This window comes from Hipposideros armiger, unplaced genomic scaffold (genome assembly GCF_001890085.2).
Source record: "Hipposideros armiger isolate ML-2016 unplaced genomic scaffold, ASM189008v1 scaffold_8, whole genome shotgun sequence".
Lineage (NCBI taxonomy): Eukaryota > Metazoa > Chordata > Mammalia > Chiroptera > Hipposideridae > Hipposideros > Hipposideros armiger.
This window is the reverse complement of record NW_017731358.1, coordinates 8,992,199-9,005,149: the sequence shown is the minus strand read 5'-3', so window position 1 is coordinate 9,005,149 and position 12,951 is coordinate 8,992,199. Positions and strand designations below refer to the sequence as shown.

Sequence of the window (12,951 nt, the reverse complement as noted above, 5' to 3'; positions counted from 1 at the left end):
AATATTATGATCTCATTAAAAATATGTAGCATAGAAAAATGATTTCACCTTTTGTTTTAAAAATGTATAAATGCATATGAAAAGTCTGGAACAGCATACATCAAAAATTAACATTGGGTGATAAGGTTATGAATTTTTCTTTTCCTTTTTGTAGTCTCAGGATATATTCAAGCAGAATTTGGATAACTATCTGCCAGGGATCTGCACTGGGTGAAAAGTTGGTTCATATTTATCTTAGCAGTCCAAGATTCAATTCCTGACCTAGAAGAATGCTCCCCAGACTATAAAGTGCCTATTAAAATAAAAGTATTAAAAAAATATAAAAGTATTACATCAAGTCAAGTGAAAATATGAATATAGAACCAGAGAATGTTAATAACACTAATTGCTAGATACTATGCCAAATGCTTTATATACACTATTTTCATTCATACTCACAATCTTGTAAATTAGGTATTACTACTATGCCTGCTTCTTTTTTTTCTTTCAGATGAGAAAACATACCCAAAGAGGTGATAACTTGCTGGAGGTCACAAAGCCAGCTGTTGAAACTAAGGCTGTCACACTGCAAAGCCATGCTCTTAATTAACTAGGAAGGCATCCTAAGGAATAATTTAATTCAGCTGCTTTGTTTTATAAAAAAGGCAATTTTCCCATCACACAATGACATGTGAACACTACATATTCTCTTATCTTCCTCAGTATCTTCTGTTGAGATTTGAAATTCAAATTTACTTAAAGGTAGAATCTGACCAATTGCTTCACTAGCACATAAGCATCTAAAAGGACCACAGGGTTGCTATAGTAAGTGAACCACACTCTGTTCTACTCCAGGTATCATTACAGCACAGCATAGAGCTATTTCATTAGGGACTTATTTGTACCACTTCAGCCTCTGTCCTGGGCCAACTTCTAATTAATAACAGACAACTTTCTGTGGCCCCTAGGCATTAAACTTATGATCCTAGTCTATCCTAAAATGTAATTAGCCAGCTACAGTATAGATTGTGCCAAACAGTTGAGATCTTCCAAGCCAAGGCACTCTAATGTGGTCCAAAATCTAAACAAATTGCTTCCCCAAAAGAAAGAAGTAGTCAAGAACAATAAGGATTTAAAATATTAAGACTGAAGGCTTCTCCAGTTCTTGACTTGAAAAAAGTCAAAAACAAAAAACAAAACCTTGAATGAGGATATGCTGACCACACTCATTCCAAATTGGTAAAGGGTTATTTTCTTACTTCTATGCACCTGATTTTGGAGATGTCACTGGATGAGATCGGTATGTTTTCTCCTTACAATAAATACTTAAGAATTCCCAGAAAGACACGACAACATAGAAAATTTATATTACAAGATTTGTTTATTCTATATCCTTTAAGAAAAATAAATAAATAAATGCCATGTGAGGATGTGAGGAACACAGAAAGAAACACACCTGAAGATTTCTGACCAAGAATATTTCTTTTTTTTAATAAATTATAAATACTTTTTCCATTTATCAAAGTTCATCAAAGAACTCTCCAAATTATTAAATCATCTTCATTCTTCAAGAATTACTTATTCACAGAGCAGATCACCTACAGAAAAAGATTTTAGAAAGTCAGATTTCAAACATCATGCCAGACCTACGGAGTTAAGGAATTAAGACCACTATACATGAGTTCCTCAGCCAAGTAGTACTATTAACTAATTGACACAATTATTCTAAACCAGTCATGAAATAAAAGATCCATATTTTAAAAGTCTAGTTTTGTCTAACTAAAAACATCACTGAAACTGTTCATTATATTGTTTAATCTTTAGAAGTCTTTGTTGAAGTATAAATAATATGTATTTTCTCAAAAATATCTTCCCAAAAAGGCTAAGGCAGTTTATTTTTACAGATACTCAAAAGAAGAAATTTGCAAACTCCTCCTTGCTGATTCAAGTATGTCCAAGAAGTTAAGGACTTGCCCAAGACCGCACAATCAGTTAAACATCAGGTCTTCTAAGTCCAAAGCTCTTGTATTTTCTTTTATACACAAATGAAGTACATAGGAATTACTTTCACTCTGTCCTAATAACATAAGAAAACTATTATCTTCTGGTCCTTATGAATATATGCTACTTATAACAATTGTACTATCTTTGTGGTCCACATTAAGTCCAAGAGAAGCTTTTGATGTTGCTAAAATTAGCATTTTTAAAAATCACCTTTTTTATCAAGGCAGGCTCAGCACTAGCCAACAGCTTACACAACTGAGTAGGATGAGAGTTAGATTATGAACAAGTGTGGAGGAGACACTGTTCCATGACGTAACCCCTATCTGACCTGCAACCTCTATCTGAACCCGGGTCAGAACAGAGGTTGCTTTCTGCAAACCCCCCTTACAGATCGTCTAACCATAATTGATGTGCATTCTGACATAAATCAGTACCTTTCCCTTGCCTCATGCTATGTGCTGGTTCCTGGAACAGGCCGCTGTCCTGACCTGGTCAAGCATGTAAAATCATTTCCTGTATCTGGTAGCATTTTCGCACTAGTACCCATGAATACTCTTCCCCCTTTACCCTATGTAATTCTCTGGCACCTGTCAAGCAGTGTAGTGATCCATTTTGTCTTGCAGCCCCCCAAGACAGGCCTCATATGTAAGATTCCCTTAATAAACTCCATTAATGTTCATCAAGACATTAATCCTCTCTGGGTTTTACTGTTTTCATTTCTAAAAAAAGAACCAGAATAAATTTACTCCATTTCCAGACTGGGGTGGCCAGCCTCTTTCTTCGGTCTTCCCCCACCCCTCCACTTAGGGAGGTAGATTTTCAGTCTCAGGGCTTTCCCAGGGATCTGTGTGTACTAAGAACATGAAAACCATGTACAAATGTTGAGACTGCATGTCTTTAAAAACAATCAATAGGGGGCCGGCCGAGTGGCACATTGGTTAAGAGCTGGCTTGGGATGCCAGAGGGCCCCGGTTCGGATCCCACATATGAGGGCCAGTGACACTGCCCTCTACAGCTAAGATGCCGAACAACAGCTCAACCTGGAGCTGGGCTGCTGTGAGTCACCAGCGATGGCGTAGGCTGCAGCCCCTGCTGCAGTGGGTTGCCATGGGCTACCGTGTGTAGCCAGCAGCCAGCGTGTGTAGCCAGCAGCCAGCATGTGTAGCCAGCAGCCAGCATCAGCAGCCAGCAGCCAGCACGAGCGGCCGTCCAGAAGCCGGCGACTGATCTGCCTCACCTGGGAAGAGCGCAATGATGGTGCCAACTTGGGCCAGTGAAGCAACGTCCTCCACAACTAGACTGAAGAACAAAACGACAGCAACTTGTCTGTTCCCCTTCCCCCAATTCCCCAGCGCTGTTCCCATCCCTCAATTCCCCAATAAAATCTTTAAAAACAAAACAAAACAAAACAATCAATAGGTATATTTATGCTTTTTAAGGACATCCACCATCCCCAATTTACTTATTTTACAAAACAATTTACCATGGGGTTTCTTTAAATGACCATCTATTCTAAAAGCCACTTAAGTATATCATGTGTACACAGAGTAGCTAAACATACTATATATAAAAATCACAAAATTTATTGTGGCTCTCTTTTTATAAATGAGAACAGTAAAACCCAGAGAGGGTTAATGTCTTCATGAACAATAAATGTAACTGAAGTAAAACACATGCAAAGATAGACATCAGGAGACCCCAAATTAAGCCTCAGGGCTTTCAGCCTACACTATTTTCCATTACACAGTGATGCTTCTTATCAGCTCGGGACAAGCTCCTTACCCCTCCTTTTTTCCAGCTCAATGAGGAACACTGGCCATATATGAAATTCCAAAGAGGCAGGAAAGAGGTGAAAGAAAAAGAAGCCAGGCTCTCTATTACTGTGATATTGATATGTGGCTTTGGCATTATCTCTCAGCTATTATTAAGTTAAAAATGGTGGTGTGGTGTGGATGTGAGGGCCGGCTCAAAGCAGAGGGAGTCTGCCTGGAGACAGAGGTTGCAGTTCTGATCCTGCTGGCTCTCCTCAAAAGTCATTTTACTCCTATAGGACTTAGCTTCCTCATTTATTTATTCATTTAATTAACAACCTTCTATTGAGCACCTACTATGTGCCTGGTACTGTTTGAGGTCATGGGGATATGACAGTGGGTGAAACAGAAAATCCTACTCTCTCAGAACTAACATTCTAGTTGGAATAAAGTAATGCAAATGATAAATAAAAATGAAAACACAGCCCCTCAGTTTTACTATCCACATTTCAAGGGCTCAAGAGCTACATTATGACTAGTGCCTACGATACTGGAGAGTGCAAGTACAGAACATTTTCATTATCACAGAAAGTTCTACTGGACAGAGCTGGGATAGAGTGATGGGGGTGGGATGCCATTTTAGATGAAATGTTGAGAGAAAGCCTCTCTAATAAGGAGAGTTTGGAACAGAGACCTGAATGAAGTGCGGGGGTGAGTTCAAGGAAGAGCTTCCAAAGGAGAGAAAATCATTTATTTGTGGTATTGTTCTACACATATCACTTAAGGTCCCTTTCAGCATTAAAATTTGATTTAAAGTTCTTCAAAGAATGGTCTGAAGTTTTAGTTTTATTAGAATAAAGAACAGTACAAAAGAAATAGCAACAATTTGTTTTGCAGAAAGCAGTGCTTCTGTGTGCTGCCTGCTCCCTATTTAAAAGCACTTACTAAAGACCCACAACATTAGAAGAGAGGAATACACAACATTTTCCTTTACGTTCCACTGAGTATTTTGAACTTCCTAAGCCATGATTCCTTCTGATTCTGACATAACTAAAGGCTTCTGTCAAACCCTTTCTTGCAAACTAATTTTCCCCTTCCCAAACCCACTGAATGTCTCTCAATTTATTAGAATCATTTACTCCCTACATTAGAAAATGAAAAGTTATTTTTTAGTGATACTTCAGCACATTAGATTAACCAACCAGGTGAACCACTTCTCACATAGAATGCTGCCCAATGACTGTTAAATCTGTAAAGCAATGTTGATACGTGAAGTAATAAGCCTATGCATTATTACCTTCCTAATGAGAAAGTACAATGCTCACCATTTCATATCTTAAATCCCAGGGCTCTCATGCACTCCTTGTGGGCCTCAATTAGGTGTCCACAGTGCTCTTCTCCTTTCTCAATGATGCTACAAAACAAAATGTACTAGTTATCACACAAAGTAAGCATTAAGCACATCAGTAGTACATAAGCATGCATAATAGTGATGGGAAGTGAGGCAGAACATGGATCTGATGGAATGTAGCTGGAGTTCTTAAAAAATGCTATTACACCAAATGGTTTTGTTTTTATTGGCTCTTGTGTGTCCATGCTCATGAAGATGTTCCATACACGACTAGTATTTCGGGGGGTTTAATTAGAAATAATAAATATGCATATCAAATGTTGCCTCTCATCCCTATCCAAGGAATACTGCTCCATAATGAAATAAACTGACTGAAATATTTACATTAAAGGACAGAGAGATGAGTTTAATTTTTTTACGTATCACAGAGGAGTTAAAATTTTGATTCTGCCCTATATGCAAATATACCCAAATAAATTCTAATCACAAAACACCCAACAACATAAACAGCAAACAAGATTTAGCAGCCAAGAACAGTCTGATGTGACCCCCTCATAACGATCAAAGAACTTTTTACTTGTAAAATTCACTAAGAACAGGACCACACAGCTTATTTTCTAGGGCCTGAAAATGTAATTTTAGCCAAGAATCAAGTTATGCCAAATTCAGTTGTAAGAAAAACCTGACTCCTGACTATAGATATTTGGAGAAAAGCCATAGTGGTCTCAGGGAATCGATGCAACAGGAATTTAAAGAAGGGTAGGTTCTCCTTCCATCTAAATTCTACACATTCTTCAAAAGCTCAAGGGCTGCCTGCAAATGAGAGTGCCTGCCTGGGATGGCGAGCTCCTGATAAATAGCTAGTGTCCCCTGATTATTTATTGCATGGTGTAAATACTGTGCTAGGCGCTTGGTGTGGCTTATATCATTAACCCTTATGTTAATTTGGAGGCAGATACTGTCATGTGGCCCATTTCACAGACTCATATGAGGCAGATATATTACATAATTTGCTCAAGGTCACAAAGTTGGTGGACCAGGATTCAAATATTACTATGGAAACAATTTCTGTATCAGATTGTAGTCTTTTCAGTTCTCTCTCCACAGTATTATTTGCAAAGTACTCAGTATTAATAAAAAGCACTGTGTTCCTACAACTCTTACTACCCCCATTACGCCAGTTATGATTTCTTTATGTGAGGCTAAAAAAGGGGCTGGAGAGGTGTACATTCACATTATCTGAGAATTGCTAACATGATTTGTTCCACAATAGAGGCTGGATAAAATGAAGACAAACAAAAGCTTTTGTGGACTGATGGCAATCTAGATGACTAATTCCGGACACTACGGCACCTAACATCGGGGACTGATTTTTCCAATCATCTACCTAAAATGCAGCGGGGGAAAGGGGAAGGATAAATACGGGGAACTCTATACTGTTGTCAGAAATGTACCGTGTCCTACTATGTCTAAATTTGGGGAGAAATTACCAGAAAATTTTTACTCTTTGGCCTTGCCAAATCTTCTATCATAGTGCATACCACGTAGCACAGAAATCACTGGTATATGTCTCCATTAACTTCAAGCTCTTTTAAATCGAGTAGCAAGTTTATCCATTTCTACATCTTCCGACCTCAGGCTCAAAAACCCTTCGCAGGAAGGCATGAGTGTGTGAAGCGAGCCCGGTCAATCTGACCTCTGTCCTAGCCTTTCGTCCGTTTCCGGGGCCGAGCTCGGACGGGCAATGAGACAGCCGACCGCGAAGCCTCCTGGGCCCTAAAAACCCCAAAGAGCGCCGGGCAGCTAAGCGATGGCCACCACGAGCCCAAGGACCGGCAGAGAGCGGAGGCGCAGGAGGGCGGCGAGGGGCCCACCGGCCGCCCCGCCCAGGCTGCGCACTGACCACGCATCGCGCGCCTTCTTGGTCTCCGGGCAGGCGCAGCAGGGCTTCAGCGGCTTCTTCTCTTGGGTCTCAGAAGGGAGAGGGCTTGCGGCCACCAGACCCGGCATCTTTCAAGCCCAAAGCAGCAATTAGCACAGGTACCCTCAACACGGCCAGCCACCGCAAAAGCCGATTAGTTCGCAATCACTTCCGGCAGTCGCTCTGGAAAGAACAGGAAGTCCTGCCTCAGACGGATGGGCATCAGCGAGGAGAAAAAGAGCGCTTGCGCAGAAGAGGGGTAAATTAAGACACTAGGAGGGCACCTCTTCTGCGCAAGCGCAGAAAGGCGGCCCGAAAGGGTAGTTTATTTTTAAAGACTTTTATTAAAATATAGCTAATATGTAATATTACATTAGTTTCAGGTGTATGCCATAGTTATTTAACATTTATATACCTAAAGAAGTCATCACCATAAGTCCAGCAACTATCTGACACTGTACCACACTGTCACAATATTATTGGCTACATTCTCTATGCTGTACAGTACATCCCCATGACTTACTTGTTTTAAATGTGGAAATTTGAACCCATTTTTGACCTGCACCTTCCTCCCACTGTAAAATTTTTCAATTACAGTCGACGTTCAATATTACTTTATATTAATTTCAGGTGTACAGCATAGTGGTTAGACATTTATATAATTTAAGAAATGATCCCCCTGACTAGTCTAGTACCCACCTGGCACTATACATAGTTATTACCATATTATTGACGATATGCTCTGTGCTTTACTTTATAACCCCATGCCCTCTAAGGTCTGTGTTCTATCTACTATCCCACTTAATTTGTCTAAATGCAAGGTGAATAATACTTATTTTAAAATTAATCATTGATCTGTATTTATTGAGCTACTAATTTTTGTGTCTAGGAAATGAACAAGTAAGAGAAATAAATAGCTAAGTTTAGGGAGTTAAGAAACTTGAGATGAACTGTAGACACATATTATAGACCAAAAGACTGAATAAGATTTTCTGCAATTGAAAATCTGCTTCAGTGAAGAGAGGGTTCGTGTAGCGACAACACTCTCTGTAACTTCCTCAGGGTAAGCTAGTATTGGCAGGCCTCAGGCAGAGAAGTTGGGTAACAGCTCCTTGCCAGCACCGCCACATACACTTCTTTTAACCTGTTGTGTTCAAGACATTATTCAAGACATCTTGGTTTCCTCCCTCAGCACTGTGACTCTTAAGCTCTTTAAACAACTGCTTCTTAGGGATGGAATACTCTTCTGCCCTTCAAAGAAAAGACCAAAGGATATGCTCCAAAGTGAAATATTTAGTCACTTATATCCGACTACTTAGCTCTCCTCTTGTTTCAGAATGGTACAGCTAACCCACATATGTGAGTTACTTTTTCTTTTGCCTTTTAATTTATGAATAAGTAAGCTTTAAGGTCAACTATTGATTTTTACATTAGCAATCATGCTTTACTTTTCTTACCCATCCTAAATGCCTTTAGACTGTGGGATGGACTTAATATTAAAGGAAAAGTAGGAGTATTACACAATGAAATTCAGTGTTTCCCATTCTACCTTAAGAAAAATTTCAATAACCTACTCCTCCCTCAAAACACAATTTTTAGAGCTGTAATTATAGATTAAGTTGAGAGTAGGTGGCATGTAGAGACTAAACAATAAAAGATTGGATTCAACCATCTGTTTTACAGAGAAAACTCTGAGGTTACTTTGATTTAGTACCTTTTTTTATCAAATTCTCGCTCCCCAATTCTGATTTTAACCAGCAATACTCTACTATTTTAAGCCACTGGGGCTCTTTGTTATTGCTATAATTGCTAATTCACTAGGCAGCAAGAAATGAAATGGTGACTGTAATGGACTTTTTCTTAGTACAATAAAAATGTTATTGTATTGTACTGAAGGGGGACATAAGCTATGAATGGTACCAAGCAGTCAGTCTGTGAATGGGATGATAGCCTTGGTATTGTAACAAGCCACAACTAAGGGAATACTTTCTGAAATCCCTCTGTTATAAAGGTATTCTGAGCTATATTTCACACCTAACTAATCCCAGGTGTGGAGACTTTACCAAGTAAGGGGGGGGGGTAGTTGAGGTTGGTAGAGAAGGAGTAACACCATATGCTGAGAGAGAAGAATTATTGGGCTGTTGGGAAAGTCATGACGCATGTTTGCAACAGATGGCACTACTTCAATTTTGGAAGTACTAGAGTAATTTGCATCTATGTTATTGCTATGTCATTTGACAGCTGACAGTTCTAGCTGCATTCTAAAAAAAAATTGAGTGATTTGGTTGAGTTTTGGAGATTTTACAACAAGTTGAAGATGGAAGACCAAACTGTGCATTTTTGCTTTATTTTACTGTTTTACTTCCATAAAGGGAAGAACATGCATCAAGCTTGTGTAAAGTTGCATAAAGTTTATGGTGACAATGCTGTACAAGAATGTCAGTGCCAACGATGGTTCACGAAATTTCAAGCTGGTGATTTTGATCTCAATGACACTCCTCGGTCAGGGAGGCCCCACCGAGGTTGATGACGACAAAATAAAGGCATTGATCGAGTCAAACCCTGTTACAGGACACGAGAGATTGCAGAAACATTGAACATCCATCATTCAAGCATTCACAACCACCTGAAGAAGCTGGGATACGTAAGCAAGTTCGATATTTGGGTTCCGCATGAACTCAAAGGAGTTCATTTGACAGCACGTATAAACATCTGCAAGATGTTCATTAAACGTGAAGAACACGATCCTTTTTTTAAAGCGACTGATAACTGGTGATGAGAAGTGGGTTGTTTACAACAATGTGGTGCACAAACTGTCTTGGTCCCGACGTGATGATTCGCCTCAACCGACATTGAAAGCAAACATTCATCAGAGGAAGGTTATGCTCTCAGTGTGGTGGGATTTTAAAGGTGTCGTGTTTTTCGAGTTCCTATCAAGGAACCAAACAATCAATTTGAATGTGTACTGTCAGCAATTGGACAGTTTGAATGAATCCATCATCCAGAAACGTCCAGAACTTGTTAACTGTAAAGGAGTTGTGTTCCATCGTGACAACGCGAGACCGTACACAAGTTTGATCACCCATCACAAATTACTGGAGCTTGGATGGGACGTGCCTCACCATACTTGCCTGACCTTGCGCTGTCAGACTTCCACTTGTTTCGTTCTCTTCAAAACTCCTTGCATGGTATAACATTCAATTCAGATGAGGTTGTAAATCAGCACCTTGTTCAGTTTTTCACAAATAAAGACAGGTTCTTCTATGAACGAGGACTTGTGAAGCTCACTGAAAGATGGCAAAAGGTTATTGAACAAAATGGGCAATATATCATTGATTGATCTTTGTTCTTTTTATAAATAAATGACCTTTGAAATACATAGACAAAATATGTCATGACTTTTCCGACAACCCAATACAAGACTTGAATTCTCACTTGCCTGGTTACTAGATTCAGAGGTAATTTTGCATAGTATGTATATTTCTGCCTCTACAAAAAAATGCTTTCCAATATCCACAGGTAAGTACGTGCTGTACATAACTCTCTATAGTTTTTCGAGAAATCTGAAGGGTCTGAAGTTTTGCCCTATTTGCCTGCCACGGTTCCATGAATGGTGATAGAAGCCAGCAAACTGAGGTCAGAGATGAAGGATAATTTATTAAGCAAAACAGTAGCAGCAAAGTATCAACATTTTTGTGTCACTTCCCTGAGCCCCAATTCCCACAAGATGATGTGAAGAAGGCTAGATGACATCTGCTTACACACTGGGTTGCACCACAAGAAAGGAACGGTGAGTTTAGGAAACCCACATCTTTAATAATGGGCAGTAAGAGCTCCTGCCCTTTGCTCAAAGGAAGACACTATCCCTGACTTCTAAGGCTATAAACAAATTTACCCTTTGCTCTAGACGCAGACACTGTCTCTATTGTTCAAGGTTATCTCCTACACAAACGAAGGAAAAAAGGCAGATAGTGCTCCCTCCCTTTTTTTATTTTCTTAGCTTATTCAAGACAAACAGAAACATGAGAGACCCACGGAGATCTGTCTCCCAACATGGCAAAGTATCAAGTTCATTTTAATGAAATTTTATTAATAGTACCCCTCTCCAATATCAAAGTTTCTGCTATACTAGTAAACTAATTGACAGAATCTAATTTCATAAAGATCGCATGTTAATCATTTCTTGCAGGGTAACAATATTACCACAAACTAATGGTAATGCACCTTTGTACATCTTAATACACCTTAAGACACCTCACTGTTTCTATGGCTTAAGTGGCTCCTCTGATTAGTCTCACAAGAATGCAATCAAAATTTTGGCTGAGACTGTGGTCTCATGTGAGATTTCCAATGGGGAAAGATATGCTTCTAATCTTGCTCAGGTTGTTGGCAGCATTCAGTTTCTTGCAGTTGTAGGACTGAGGAGTTTGGTTTCTTGCTGGCTGTGGATTACAAACTGCCCTCAGCTCTGACAGGCTACCTGTAGTTCCTTGCCACATGGGGCTCCCACACGGCCATTTGCTTCCTCAAAGCCAGCAAGAGAGTGAGCAACTCCAGCAAAATGGCCACTACAGTCTATGTAAGATAATTACATAGTCACATATATCCCATCATGGTTGACATATTCTATTGGTTAGTGTCTTCTGATGTGTTTATGGACGGGGCTGGCTGTTGGCTACTTCAGATAATTTATCTGTTAGAATGAAGAAAAGTCTTTCTGAGAAGGAGACATTTTAGCTGAGACCTCAAATGATGAGTCAGTGGTGAGTAAATGGGGCGGCAGGGTGAGGAGCTTTCTGGGGAGAAGGAACAGAAAGTGGGAAATGTAGCTATACCCAGAGACAGAAAAATATTATACCATTATAGCACTGTATTTTGTTTGTGTCTGTTTTCTCCATCATCCAGTGAACTGCAAAAATTATCTCAAAATCTTTAATACCTATTTCATAGTAGACAGTAAATTTGTTTAACAAACGGATGGGTTTATTCATTTAGGAATCATTTTATTAAGCTTTCATGTAGCAGTTACTTCAGAGATATAAAATGATGAAGGCCCGTGCCCTCAGTGATCTCACAGTTGTGGAGAGCAGAGTTGAAAACAATTACTAATACAAAGGGGTCAATGCTTTTGGTGCTACTATAGCATTGGCTGAAACAATGAAGCCTCACTCTGGGGGATTTTGGGAAACTACATAAAGGTGCAGAATTTTCACGGAGTCTTGAAGGGTACCTGAATTAGTTGGGGGAATAAATAGGAAAAGGCATTTTAGGCAAAGAAATCATCTTGAGCAAATAAATGCTTGGAGGTGACAAGGTATGTGGCTGGTTTGCAAAAACCCCAAGACGTAAAGAAAATAAAACCATGTGTGGAAAGAGGAACAGCAGCTGGGAGGCTTGTTCAAGAAGTTTCTGTGGATGACATCAAAAGGACAAAGAGGCCAACTCTGTGGTGTGCCACTAGCATAATGGGATAATTTGAGCATCATAAAGAATCATCATGGGGCCGGCCGAGTGGCGCGATGGTTAAGAACTCGCTTGGGATGCCAGAGGGCCCCGGTTCGGATCCCACATATGAGGGCCAGTGAACTGCCTCGCCCGGGAAGAGCACAATGATGGTGCCAACTTGGGCCAGTGAAGCAACGTCCTCCACAACTAGACTGAAGAAGAAAACGACAAGAACTTGTCTGTTCCCCTTCCCCCAATTCCCCAGCGCTGTTCCCATCCCCCCAATTCTCCAATAAAAATCTTAAAAAAAAACAAAAAAAGATTTTAAAGTTTACTTTTATACTGTCAAAAGGAAACTGTATATCAGAGAGACATATTCTAGAAATTTGAAACCTTGGAAATCTAAATTTAAGAAAATACAATCTAGAGTATATTTGGCATGAGAGCTGCTTGGGTGAATTAATGTAGGACAGTTAGATGATGAAGAGCTGTGATTCAGG

General features: G+C 39.7%; 1 protein-coding gene across 1 annotated transcript; it reads right to left on the bottom strand.

Moving 5' to 3' along the window:
• Nucleotides 1-1,442: 1,442 nt before the first annotated feature.
• COX17 (cytochrome c oxidase copper chaperone COX17) lies at nucleotides 1,443-7,222 on the bottom strand. Its single transcript, XM_019650535.1, has 3 exons — nucleotides 6,989-7,222; nucleotides 5,060-5,148; nucleotides 1,443-1,577 (listed from the first exon to the last, which is right to left on the bottom strand). Exons 1-2 carry the CDS (start codon nucleotides 7,093-7,095, stop codon nucleotides 5,064-5,066), a joined length of 192 nt encoding a protein of 63 aa, XP_019506080.1. The 5' UTR covers nucleotides 7,096-7,222; the 3' UTR covers nucleotides 1,443-1,577; nucleotides 5,060-5,063.
• Nucleotides 7,223-12,951: the final 5,729 nt, after the last annotated feature.

Bases quoted from the DNA above. Each gene is read 5' to 3' on its own strand.
- COX17 (XM_019650535.1), bottom strand. From the start codon at position 7,095: ATGCCGGGTCTGGTGGCCGCAAGCCCTCTCCCTTCTGAGACCCAAGAG. The intron at 5,149-6,988 runs GTCAGTGCGCAG...TTTGTTTTGTAG, and splicing joins AAGAAGGCGCGCGATGCGTG to CATCATTGAGAAAGGAGAAG.